General features: G+C 42.0%; 1 protein-coding gene across 1 annotated transcript in view; it reads left to right on the top strand.

The window, feature by feature from the left end:
• Positions 1–2,370: 2,370 nt before the first annotated feature.
• The window catches only part of wnt5b (wingless-type MMTV integration site family, member 5b), a 137,904-nt gene continuing 125,761 nt past the window's right edge, over positions 2,371–14,513 (top strand). Inside the window, exon 1 of the mRNA XM_059652380.1 lies at positions 2,371–2,505. Coding sequence (XP_059508363.1) covers positions 2,386–2,505 — 120 coding nt within the window. The 5' untranslated portion in view covers positions 2,371–2,385. The remainder of the gene's footprint in view (positions 2,506–14,513) is intronic.

Below are 14,513 nucleotides of genomic sequence, written 5' to 3' on the forward strand. Positions count from 1 at the left end.
CTCGGGTACTTAGTTCCTTGAAAGTAGCATTACAGGTAGACAGGGGGGTAAAGAAGGCATTTGGCACACTTTCCTTCATTGCTCGAGAATTGAGTATAGGATTTGGGACGTCATGTTGAGGTTGTACACAACATTGGTGAAGTCACTTTTGGAGTACTGCACACAGTTCTGGTCACCCTTTGATAGGAGGGATACTATTAAATTGGGAAGGGTGCAGGAAAGATTTACAAGAATGTTACTGGGATTAGAGTGTTTAAATGAGAAGGACAGGCTGAATAGGCTGGGACCTCTTTCCCGGGGCATAGGAGGTTGAGAGGCAACGTTGTAGAGGTTTATAAAATCATGAGGCACATGGATTGGGTGAATTGCAAAGATCTTTTCCCTAGGATAGGGGAGTTCAAAACTAGAGGGTGTAGGTTTAAGGTGAGAGGGGCAAGATGTAAAAGGGACCGTTTCACACAGAGGGTGGTGCTGATATGGAATGAACGGCCAGAAGAAGTAATAGATACAGATATAGCTACAACATTTAAAAAACGTTTGGATGGGTACATGAAGAGGAAAGGTTTCAAGGGAAATGGGCCAAATGCAGGCAAATGGGACTAGTTTATCTGGTCAGCATGAAGGGTCTGCTTTCTGCGCTGTATGACTGTATGACTCTATAAAAACTATTGAAAATACAGGTGGTGGGAAATGGTCGAACAACTATTTAGTTGATGGTAAGTTTAATGGAGGGTGCACCTATATACTTGTGACAGGTTCAGAGGAAAGGCACGGTAATATTTTTCACTGAGAAATATTGCAATATTTCAAAAAATGGAAACTGTTAGAAAGGGGAAGCAATGTGGTGACATTCCCAAAATTCCCACAGACATCACTTTATTCATTTCTGCATACTGAATTTTGTGATTGGTGACCAATAATGAAAACACAATGTGGCTGGTGCATTCACTTGGCTGCTGCCCTTCTGATCATTGAATTTTTGCGCACAACTATGTAATTCTTTCAATGCTGACATCCCCACTTCCAAACAGCATTTTTCTTGTAGCTTTGCACTGCTTTGATCTCATTTCTAGTCAATTACTTCACTGAATCTTTCCCCACAATCTCCCCACTGCACCTTACTGCACACCACCACTACCATTAATTCACCATCAATAACAACCAAATATCTAGGACCTTTAATGAAAGAAACCATTTCATGACATTTGGCAGTTGAATAAGAGCTTCAGATGCTCAGAGTTCGTCAAAGGTTTTGGGGAAGTGTCCAGAAATATGGTCGAACACTTACATTTGGAGGAAGCTTTAAAATGTGGGAAGGAAGACAGAATAAAGAGGTTCAGATAAGAATTTCAATGAACAGGACTAAGTAGCTGCAGAAAATTGTGAAGAGGTGATTGTGCGTATGTCAAACATCATGAGATAAATATGCTAAGGTAAGATATAGCAATGTCAGTACTAATTTGCAGTAGGGTAGTTAAGAGTATCAAGGAACTTACAGATAAAGAGAATGATTTGAAATGTGATTGACTGGCGATAACAAGGTGTTGTAGGAAAGTAGGAATTACTAAACAACATGATGCAAGAGCTTAGATAACGCGATGTGAAGCTGGATGAACACAGCAGGCCAAGCAGCATCAGAGGAGCAGGAAAGCTTGACATTTCAGAAGAAGGGTCCGACCCGAAACGTCAAGCTTTCCTGTTCCTCTGATGCTGCTTGGCCTGCTGTGTACATCCAGCTTCAGACCGTGTTATCTCAGATTCTCCAGCATCCGCAGTTCCTACTATCTCTGATGCAAGATCTTTGCGGGTTTAGCATTTGTAGAAGATGAAGGTTTGGAGGGCAGTAAAAGTCTTAAGCAGTAGCCTAGATGGAATAAATAAACATGTTCATGGCAGTGAAGGTAAGGTGGGAGCAGAGGTAAATACTTTTGAAGCTGAAGTAAAAACTCATGGCACTGGATGGGATGTAAGGTTCAAAGTTCAGTCTTGTGTCAGATGGAATATTGGAAGTGTATACAATATGATTTAAGGTGAATGAATGGTCAAAGTGGCCGTCAATGGCAGGAAGTCATTCCTATAAATGCCAACGGGTGAAGCCTAAATTGGTAAATTTAGAATTAGCATAATTCACATGACACCAATTACAAAGATTTTTTTTTAAATGTTTACATACACTTTTCCGTGCATTTTAATTTAATGAACATGAAAGATTTGGAGGACGGAAATAGTCGTGTTTCCCCTTTTGACACGTAATCTCATTGTATCACTTTGAGTAAAAGCACTGGATTAAGCAAAAAAAACCTCCATCTTGTTTTCTAATGACCAACACAATTCCGGTTTGAGTGTTCAGAAAAATGCATGTTTCTAACTGATTCTTCAAACTCAATGGTGAGCCCGAATGATTCTTCCCAGATGCTAGAAAAATGTGGTTTTAATTACACGCTTCAATTTATATACAACATAGTTTACCCTCACAAGGATCATCTGAAAGTCCAGTCCTTAACGGTAAAGTAATTGTCTTTATTCCAATATTCTGTAGAATGCTGTATATTTATTGCCTAGTTGCATCTACCGACAACCTAACGGGATTTCATTGGGTTCCTTCCTGCACAAGGCTCTGTTTGACATGTTCGCAAATGTATCAAATTCACATCAACTCCCCTAAAGCCCATCAGAAACACACCTTTTGTTACTAAGTCGAACAAGGGGATGTTGGCATGGATCTCTGAAAAGCGTTTTTCTTCAGGATGTTCAGGTTCTAATCTTTCCCACGATTGGGCAGCAGGCCGTGTAAAAGTGTCAGATTGTGAGCTTCAAAGTTTTGACAATTTCTTGTTATTTTAGTTACTAGGCTGGCTGATCGTTTTGATACATGTTCAAAGGGCTAGTGGCGTTCTCAGAACAGAACTGCTGCCTGCTTTATTGGCGAAATCTAAAAGTCGTTGCTGCTTTTGCTGGTGATGAATGCTCATTCTCCCTTGGGTATCTATGACAATGTCTGTTCGATCCTTTCGAATCAAAATATAACTGATGGTGTAAATGGAACTCCAAATGTAAATATTAAAAGGAATAGAAGAAATGTTGCATTCTTCACGAGCATCTAAATAAATCTGGAGAGTGTTCTGGAAAAGCAAAATGCCAACGATATTCACATACTGTACAATTAGTACAAGGAATAATGATGCTAGGAGCAATCGGAAAAAAAATGTCCTTGTTGCGATCCATTTATTCCGGAGGAATTTCTAAGATTAAAACGATGTGTTGTCTTGTTCCTCTTGCTAGTCTCTTGGAGACTTCCTCGGAAGTGAAGCGGTTAATATTTAGAATTGGAACCAGCTCACATCCGCTCAGACCTACAGAGAAACTGGATGAATGGATGCTGGAGAAAAGAGCAACTCACATTTAACCATTTTCCAAATTGCGATGGGTGTGTTTTCTGGAATGATGCGGTTTGCCTTCGGCGCCAAATACACTGAATTAAAATGCTTGAAATAACAAAATTCTGAAACAACGCCAAAATGCAGCAATTAGTGTCTCTCTTTGAGGAGCGACGAATTAAACAATGTGGTGACCTTCAGATTTTAAAAAAGCTGTGGCCCACATTACCCCCCAGGTTTCAAATACTGCATTCGAGATAGCGGACGTTGGAATGAGAGACCGTCTTTCACCCTGACCCATTACAACTTCAGTGACCACAGTGATACTTTCTGGATATGCGCCCAACTTTAAAATAAACAGATGCTTGAAGATGCGGCGTTGTGGGTTTTAACTCAATGAACTGCCTGCCTCCTCACTGACTTGAAATGAGGCCTTTGAAGTTAATGAGCTAATGGCTGTAATAAAACATGACTTTACACACGGAAACCGGACAGACCTAAGGTCAGGTATGGACGAGATTTTAAATTGTGCCCACACTTACAAATGTCTTAGGTTTTAATAACTTCCACTTAGCTGTATCATCTGGTTTAAATTGGACAGCGCCATCTTAGGACGTGGAGACAAAATGAAATAATTTTTCATGGATTCCTTGGGAAGATGGTACCGCATTGTGGTACTAAATCAACTGATAACCTGGGATGTTTTCGGACTGACAAATGATTAACACAAACACAGTGAGAGCTGGCCTCCAGGATATTGGTTCCACAACTGACTGACTACAATGTGACATGTCAGTTATGGATCAGTGGCATTACCCTACCTTGAATCTCATTGTTATAGAATCAGGCTCCACCGAAATGCTGAGAGAATGCTTTTTTGCCGGAAGTGCTATGTTTGGGATGAAATGTTAACAACACAGCTGTTCAAGTGTCCAAAGATCTCATGGTGTTCTAAGAATTGAAAGCTCTCCAAATAGGCAATGTTTAATGCTTAAGCATCATACCACGCTCACCCAGATGATACCAGGCATTTCTCTGCAAATAATTAATTGTTGCCTAATGGGATGTCAAAGTTGATATTTATAGTATACACAAATTATTTCTTTTGGAATTGCTCTAGCCATGTTTCACAACCAGTGACTTCCACCATCAAAAAGATAAAATAGCTGCATAAAATACTGTCTTTTTTAAAGTTGCTCTTTGCATCCACAATTAAATAGTTTGTGCTTTGTTTGAGTGCAATCTTGTCTACAATAAATTCTGATTATGTACAAACATTTCAAAGAACCAGTACTCTTTCCCAATTCTTCTAAAAGCTGCATAAACTACACCATTGAAACAACTCAAGTCTCATGAAGAAGAGGCTCTGGAAAAAGTTGAATTTTTGGGAGTTTGTGATACGATGCTGCTCCGTTATTATTGTACAAGATGATGATACTGAAGTAGTTAATGTTGAAGTTGAATGAACTCCACCCAGCCTGATGAGATCATACTGAGTTTGGGTGGAGGAATAGTAAGACTTACATGAGGACCCCAGAGAGACAGAACAAATGTAACTGTCTCCTTATAACTGTAATGATGCCTAACAAGTTAATTTTAGTCGTACGTTTTTGCTTTCCTGGATTAAACAACACCTTGTTATGTAAGGCAAGTGCCACTTCTTGTTAGGACTCTATCTTCTGTATCTGGTAGTTAGGAAAACCCTTCAACTCAGTGTAGAAAGGAGGGATGAGGAGCTGTTTAAACTAATGTTAATTTAATGTTAAATGATTAGAAAGAAGGCATAGCCACTCAGCTATGCCTTGAAGTAATGTTTACACTCTAGTGGTGATAATCATCCAGTTGAGAGCCCTCTACAAAGGGTCCTTCTACTTGCCATCAGGGATCTGGGGTGGAAAGTGCTGCATGTAGCATTCCCATGCCACCTTAAGTCAAGTAAGTACACTCATTGCAAAGCCTCACATAGTTGATGGCCTGGAGGAGACAGTTTTTCATATTTATGTAGATGATTTTTGTTTACAGTCCCTCTTTAGTTGTTGAAGGGGCTACTTCTAAATTTCTGGTTGCATTTCAGCCCCACAATTCTGATTTACAGGCACCCAATGGAAGGACGGGGCAGACAGGTTGGACAGCCTCCTCCTGCATCTGCTCTTGGGCCTGGCCAAAGTGACAGTTAATAAGTCCAGGCAGTGGGTCATGGAGAGGGTCATTGCAGGTGACTGTCTGTCACTCTTTCATGGTTAGGTCCATATTCAGGTGTGTATAGGAAGGAAACATGTGATGTTTGCCAGCATAATAGAGGCCTTTGGAGACTGACGGGCACCACAGTATCTGGGGTGCATCATCATGCCAGACAATGTCATTTTGATTTGATAAGTTTCTGTTCATCTTATATATAATTTCCATTGAGCATTTTTTGTATTTTTGGTCCAATGTCCAATCAGAGAATAAGGGAAAATTGTAGTTTGGGTTGTGTATAAGGTTGTTGATTTGTTTGCCAAGCTGGTAGGTTGGTTTGCAGACATTTCATCACCAGACTAAGTAACATTCATCAGTGCGCCTCCAATGAAGCGTTGTTGGTCTGCCCCACTTGTTAGTTATATGGTCTGGTCTGATGTGGTGGTTGGCCTCGTTTCCAGTTCTGCTTCTTAGTGATTGGTATACGGGGCCTATTTCCACAGGTTTGTTGATGGAGTTCCAGGTTGAATACCAGGCCTCTAGGAAATCCCGTGCATGTTTTTGGTTGGCTTGTCCTAGAATGTTACGTTGTCTCAGTTGAATTGATGGCCTTCTTTGTCCGAGTGTATGGCGTCTTTAAAAACAATGGCTACCCAAAATGTCTTGTCTACCAGTACTGACTTAACAGACAACAACAGGCGGACACAGCCTGCCCAGGTATATTAGTTGCCCTACCATACATCAAGAACCTATCAGAGATGGCCACCAGACTACTCCAACCACTAGGAATGGTGGTAGCACACAAATCCAAGGCTACACTATGATAACTACTGACAAGAACAAAGGATCCCATACCCACAACTAACAGAACCAATGTTACGTATAAAATTCCATGTAAGGACTGCCACAAACGCAATGTCATACAGACCAGGAGAAAGCTAGCTTTCACGGCACATGAGCATCAACTAGCTAACAGGAGACATGACAACTATCACTTACTTCCATCCACTCAGACAAAGAAGGCCACCAATTCGCCTGGGATAATGTAATCATTCTAGGACAAGCCAACTAAAGATACACATGGGATTTCCTAGAGGCCTGGTATTCAACCTGGAATGCCATCAACAAACATCTCGAAATAGACCCCATATACCAAACACGCTGAAGCAGAACCAGAAATGAGGCCAACCAACACTTCAGACCAGACCTCATAAATAACAAACGGGACAGATCAACAATGCTCCATCGGAGGTGCACTGATGATGTTACCTAGTTTGGTGTTGAAACGTCTGCAAACCAACATACCAGCTCGGCGAGCGTATCAATAACCTGATAAAGGAAAAATGTTCAAAAACACAGCGCAAAGACCAGTCATGAAGGAAAAGAAGTGTACAAGCGCAAGGGACAGAATAAAGGCCATCAAAATAATGTATACCTGAGCCAAAATGCTGAAAAAAGCTGCAAGCTTTAACTTAGGTCATAAAATTGACAATATCAAGGAATTAACTACAGAGTCCTTCAGAAGAAGACAGATTGGACAATTTTAAGACTTTTATAAAATCAGGATACTGAGGATTTAAAATGTGACTCCGGCTACACATTATTTTAAAAATTGTGCAAAGGGATGTGTTTTGTCTGTTAGGCCATGAAAGGTGGGAAAGCATGCATTTTACCATGGGAGAAGTGGAAAAACTTCCAATTTGGCTGTAAGGATGGGAAAATTCTCTAGAATTTAGGAACCACCATTTTCATCATTAAACAATGAAGCAAACACGCCGTTAAGCAGAATGAAGATACAAATTGATATAATTTCAAATTGAAAAGAACTAGCACAATTTAGTGTTGCTAGTCACAGAATTTACAGCTTTATTGGAAGCATATCATGCAGTATTCCTGCAGAACAAAGTTGAAAATCTAAATACAGAGGCTAAAAGACTGAGGACACTTTTAAGCCAAAAAAAAAGAAAAACAGCATTGATTTAATATAAGAATACAATCTTGAAAACAGTAAGTTACAAATCTCCTTGAGGTGCTACAGAAGTTAAACAGCTGTATAGGAATACAAATAAATACATTAAGAAATATTAAAAAGAGAAATACACTTACAAAAAGATTTAATATCAGACATGGGCCAAACAAAACACAGAAATGGACATCTTGAAGAAGATAATCCTGAAAGTACTGAATTGCCTCAAAATTAAGTGGTAAACCTGAGACTAAAGATGTTAATTCACCATTGTATTCAGTCGGCCAAACAGCAGGTACTAAATGTCAGTGTCAGTGCTGTGGAACAGCAAAATTTCACAAGATCAGACAATGCCAAGCTATGACAAAAGAATACGATATTTGTAACACGATAAGTAACTTCCCAAGAATGTGCAGATGTAGAACACAGTTTCACAACAGAAAAAAAGTCATCTTGCTTAATCATACAAAGATGTCAATGCGGTAGGACCTCTGCCTTTAGAAATGATAACTACATTAGGCAATATACCTTCACTAGGAAAGATGTCCGAGTATTGCTAGGGGAAATTTGTGACCTTACAACTTAGATTCCACAGATGATGTTTATGTCAATTGGCATCCCATTAATTTTAAGCTTGATAGTTGTATGAGTCTGAGATGACTCTGTCCTTTCCAATGAGTTACAATAGGTGAGGAATAAAGGGTTACATGATTAGAAAGGAGGCATTGCCAATCAGCTATGCCTCGGAGTAAGGTTTACTCACTGGTGGTAATAATCATCTAGTTGAGAGCCCTCCATTAAGGGTCCTTCTTTTTTGCCATCAGGGATCTGAGGTGGAGAGTGCTGCATGCTGTGGCCCCAAGCAATCTTAAGTTAAGTGAGTACACTGGCTGCAAAACCACAAATAGTTTATGGCCTGGAGGAGTTGGGTTTTCACATTTATGTTGATGATTTTTGTTTTCAGCCCCTCTTTAGTGTTTTTGAAGCAGCTGTTCACTTCAGCCCCACAATCCTAACTTACTGGCACGATGTGGTGCTGGTGGAATAGCTGCCAACAGCACAGGTATACTATAGGTTATACTACAACACAAGGAGTGTCAAAGAGATGAAAATTTTGCACAATCAATATTCCCTATTTTTGAGCCCTCATGCATGTTTTAGCCTCAATATCTTTAATGGGACAGAAGGTGATCCCATTAATTCTGAGAACAACTGGTCCTGAAAACAAACTGTTGTTAATAAACCAGTCAAGGGGAACTAATAATAGGCTTTTTTAGGCTTCCAAGACTGATGGTAGAACTCCGTAACATTGTGATTACCAATGATAGCATAAGAAATGTCTCATATGGCTGAGAAGAAACAGTTGCCAGCATGACAAAAGAAGCTCAAGAAAATTCACCAAAGACGAAGAATGTGTTATTACGCATGGTATTGTGTTAAAAATTTGTTAAACAGAAGTTCCACGGTGTTGGCTGTGAACATATGCTTTTGAGAACTAGCAGCTGGAATTTACTGACAATTTAGTAGTGCACTTTAAAAGATTAATTATTCCAGCCTCCTTTTGGGAAGATGCATTTAGTAGACAATACCAGGGGTACTTAGACTTTGCCAGGAATACAGCCAGAGCTCAATCAATGATGTGTTGATCAAAGTTCTCAAATGAGATTGAGGATCTCATAAGTCATTGAAAAATCTGAGATAACACTGGAAAGTCAGATCTGAAAAACATTCCTGTCATCACTGAAGACAGATCAGAATATAAAACACATCAAGTTTGCCTGAAGAAACAATTACTGTGAGGAAGAACTTATTGATGTGCCTTTACCTGAGATAACAAGGTGTAGAGCTGAATGAACACAGCAGGCCAAGCAGCATCAGAGGAGCAGGAAAGCTGATGTTTCGGGCCTTGACCCTTCTTCAAAAATGGAGGAGGGGGAGAGGGTTCTGAAATAAATAGGGAGAGAGGGGGAGGCGAATAGAAGATGGATAGAGGAGAAGATAAGTAGAGAGGAGACAGACAAGTCAAAGAGGTGGGGATGGAGCCAGTAAAGGTGAGTGTAGGTGGGGAGTTAGGGAGGGGATAGGTCACTCCAGGGAGGATGGACAGGTCAAGGGGGTGGGATGAGGCTGGTAGATACGAGATGAAGGGGTGAGGCTTGAGGTGGGAGGAGGGGATAGGTGGGAGGAAGGACAGAGTAGGGAGGCGGGGACAGCTGGCATCATGGTTTACAACTGCACCTCCCAGTCACGAACCATTTCAACTCCCCCTCCTATTCCTCAGATGACATGTCCATCATAGGCCTCCTGCAGTGCCACAACGTTGCCACCCAAAGGTTGCAGGAACAGCACCTCATATTCTGCTTGGGAACTCTGCAGCCCAATGGTATCAATGTGGTCTTCTCAAGCTTCAAAACCTCCCTTCCCCCTACCGCATCCCAAAACCAGCCCAGCTTGTCCCCGCCTCCATAACATGTCCTTCCTCCCACCTATCCTCTCCTCCCACCTCAGGCCCCACCACCATCTCCTACCTACTAGCCTCATCCCGCTCCCTTGACCTGTCCATCGTCCCTGGACTGACTTATCCCCTCCCTAACTGCCCACCTACACTCACCTTTACTGGCTCCACCCCTGCCTTTTTGACCCGTCTGTCTCCTCTCCCCCTATCTTCTCCTCTATCCATCTTCTATCCCCCTCCCTCTCTCCCTATTTATTTCAGAATCTCCTTCCACTTCTCCGTTTCTGAAGAAGGGTCTAAGCCCGAAACGCCAGCTTTCCTGCCCCTCTGGTGCTGCTTGGCCTGCTGTGTTCATCCAGCTCTACACCTTGTTATCTCAGATTCTCCAGCATCTGCAGTTCGTACTATCTCTGAATACCTTTAACTGAAGTTGTTCAGACAGCAAAACACACTGGTGAACAAATTTAGACAGTGGATTTGTTAATATCAGTGACAAATAGCAGCAATCCTCCAGTGACGCTACTGAAGAAATGGAGATGTTTTGTTTACCAGAAGGACATCCATAGGAGAAGAACGAAGATGTCCAACCTAACCAACGAACTGAAGTAAACGGTTTATATCTTTTAACTCAGGTGGATCAGGAGTTTGACAGTAAAGATTTGCTTGACCAGAATGTAATGCTGTTGCATGGGACTCCTTGGAAGCCAGAGCAATGTTTACAGATACAAGATACAATCTAAAAGAGACAATTGCCTGGTCTGAACAGCCATAATACAGCAAAAAAAAGTATTTGATTTAACAGAGTGGTTACCTCGGATATGCATGAGATTAAAAGACCCCAGATTATGTTATGGGCAAGTACCTGTTTTAGTATGGAAGGCATTCCAGGGGATTAAAGGTCCTCCAGTTAACGTAATTGGGGTCAGCAGGAACAACATCCTTTGTGGAGGCTATTAAAGAGATAAAGGATCCTCTGGCAGAAAAATGGTTAACAGAATAATCAAGACCAAGATCAGAGTTAAGATCAACACTCCTCAAACCAAAGGCCTTCTAATCTTTCAAGTTCGAAGCGAATGCATTCTGGAAGAATTGAGCAATCTCCAGACCACATGCATTTGTGAAGTCAGAGACCTGAAGGAAGATGGGATAGTGATAAATAGAAAAGTCATTTTCTAACCATAACTGCACAATTACTAATTAAGAGCAAATACGCCTGGGGGGTATTTTTAAAAATATATTCAAAGTATGTAGGTGGCATTAGCTGGGAAAGCATTTGTTGCCCAATACTAATTTCCCAGATGGCAGTGATGAGTCAAAAACATTGCTGTGGTTCTGGAGTTACATGTAGGCTGACCAAGTAAGGACATCAGATTTCCTTCCCTAAAGAACTGAGTGAGCCAGACAGGGTTTTCCAGACAACAACTATCTAATTGCTATCATTAGGCACTTGATTCCAGAATTTTATTGAATTCAAATTCCATCATCTGCTGTGACAGGATTCAAACCCTGATTCCCAGAAAATCATCTGAGGCTCTGGATTAATAATCTAACAGTAATATCACTAGGCGCTATCTCCCCTTGTACAATGCAATATTGCACAATGTAATGGTTCTGAAAGAATTAATGTTGAAGCTGTATCAGCTGCACCCAACCTGATGATATCAGACAGTCATAGAGTCATAGGGTTGTACAGCATGGAAACAAAACCTATGGTCCAACTTGTCCATGCTGACCAGATATCTTAAATAAATCTAGTCCCATTTGGCCCATATCCCTCTAAACCCTTCCTATTCGTATTCCCATCCTGATGCCTTTTAAATGTTGTTATTTTACCAGCCTCTGCCACTTCCTATCATTGGGAGAAGAAACAAGTAATCATGCACAAGGTCCTGACATGATATTATGCCATGTTCCTCATACTTATAATTCCATCTGACTAGTACCTTTTGTACTCATACAAAAAATTCCACCTTTCTATGTAAGAAATTTTATGTTAAGGTTCTATAGTGGTTAATCTCCTACCATTGATAATTAGATAGGGTTTCAGTTCAGAAGGAAGGATTGGTGGCAGCCATAAGCCACCAGTGGTCAATAACCAGTATATACAGCAGTTACAGCACAGGGTACCATTGCATATTCAATTTTGGCAGGTTATTATGCTGATGGTGATAGCATGCTAAGTTCTATAGTTAAGATAAATAACAGTTTATCCAGTGGAGGTGATGGCCTAGTGGTATTATCACTGGACTGTTAATCCAGAGACCCAGACAATGTTCTAGGGATAATGGGAACTGCAGATGCTGGAGAATTCCAAGATAATAAAATGTGAGGCTGGATGAACACAGCAGGCCAAGCAGCATCTCAGGAGCACAAAAGCTGACGTTTCGGGCCTAGACCCTTCATCAGAGAGGGGGATGGGGAGAGGGTTCTGGAATAAATAGGGAGAGAGGGGGAGGCGGACCGAAGATGGAGAGTAAAGAAGATAGGTGGAGAGAGTGTAGGTGGGGAGGTAGGGAGGGGATAGGTCAGTCCAGGGAAGACGGACAGGTCAAGGAGGTGGGATGAGGTTAGTAGGTAGCTGGGGGTGCGGCTTGGGTTGGGAGGAAGGGATGGGTGAGAGGAAGAACTGGTTAGGGAGGCAGAGACAGGTTGGACTGGTTTTGGGATGCAGTGGGTGGGGGGCAAGAGCTGGGCTGGTTGTGTGGTGCAGTGGGGGGAGGGGACGAACTGGGCTGGTTTAGGGATGCAGTAGGGGAAGGGGAGATTTTGAAACTGGTGAAGTCCACATTGATACCATATGGCTGCAGGGTTCCCAGGCGGAATATGAGTTGCTGTTCCTGCAACCTTCGGGTGGCATCATTGTGGCACTGCAGGAGGCCCATGATGGACATGTCATCTAGAGAATGGGAGGGGGAGTGGAAATGGTTTGCGACTGGGAGGTGCAGTTGTTTGTTGCGAACTGAGCGGAGGTGTTCTGCAAAGCGGTCCCCAAGCCTCCGCTTGGTTTCCCCAATGTAGAGGAAGCCGCACCGGGTACAGTGGATGCAGTATACCACATTGGCAGATGTTCAGGTGAACCTCTGCTTAATGTGGAATGTCATCTTGGGGCCTGGGATGGGGGTGAGGGAGGAGGTGTGGGGACAGGTGTAGCATTTCCTGCGGTTGCAGGGGAAGGTGCCGGGTGTGGTGGGGTTGGAGGGCAGTGTGGAGCGAACAAGGGAGTCACGGAGAGAGTGGTCTCTCCGGAAAGCTGACAGGGGAGGACATGGGTTTGAATCCCACCACAGCAGACAGTAGAATTGGAATTCAATAAAATATCTGGAATTAAGAATCTATTGATGACCGTGAATCCATGTCGATTGTCAGGAAAAACTCATTTGGATCACTCATGCCCTTTAGAGACAGAAACTGCCATCCATACCTGGTCTGGCCTAAATGTGACTCCAGACCCACTGTTATGTGGTTGACTCGCAACTGCGCTCTGGGCAATTAGGGATGGGCAGTAAATGCTGGCCTAGTCAGTGACTCCCACATCCCATTAGTGAATTAAAAAAGTACCATTGTAGTCCTTCAGAAATGCATTGCATTTTTGTCTGTTTCCTGGCCATTTCTGTAATAAAACTGTAGAGTTAATCAACTCAATTCTGACAGAATAAAAGTGGATTGGCATATGCTAATCTGATACAATAAAAGTATACTCTGAATGCTGGAACTCTGAAATAAAGAAAAGAGAATGCTGGAGAAACCCAGCAGCTCTGGCAGCATCTGTAGAGAGACAGAAATAAATTAATGATGTTTTGAGTCCAATGACTGTCCTTTGGAATTGATAGACTTCTGGTGGACTTTGATTGAATCTTGGGACTTGGATAGCATGAATACTTAGGTTCTGCCCTTGCCTTCCAATAATACTTTTTCTGACAAAAGCTGAGTAATTCTATTTTATTGATAAAATTCATTGAATCCCTACAGTGTGGAAATGGGCTCTTCGGCCCAACTAGTCTACACCGATGGTCAGAGCATCACACCCAGACTCATTCCCCTATAACCCACCTAATCTATACATCCATGAACATTATGGGCAATTTAGCATGGACAATCCACCTAACCTGCACATCTTTGGACTGTGGGAGGAAACTGGAGCACCTGGAGGAAACCCACGCAGACACGGGGAGAATGTGCAAGCTCCACACAGACAGTCGCTCAAGGGTGGAATTGAACCTGGGTTCCTGGTGCTGTGAGGCAGCAGTGCTAAGCACTGAGCCACATATCTAGGATATTATTTTATAACCACATACATGTATCCCCTGAGTAGGATTTGAGATTTGTCACCTGACATAAACAAGCAATTAAGAATATAATCCTTTCAGGATTACCCTCCGTCCAAGGAGGTTATGATGAAGCTGGTTGTAAATTTTGATAGGCCACAGTTTGAATACTGTGCAGTTCTGGTTGCCACACTCTCTGAAGGAAATGATTGTGCTGGAGAGGGTACAGAAGGCAGTCACTAGGATTTTGACTGGACTATGAAGAGAGACTA

Source organism: Stegostoma tigrinum, chromosome 18, assembly GCF_030684315.1.
Source record: "Stegostoma tigrinum isolate sSteTig4 chromosome 18, sSteTig4.hap1, whole genome shotgun sequence".
NCBI lineage: Eukaryota > Metazoa > Chordata > Chondrichthyes > Orectolobiformes > Stegostomatidae > Stegostoma > Stegostoma tigrinum.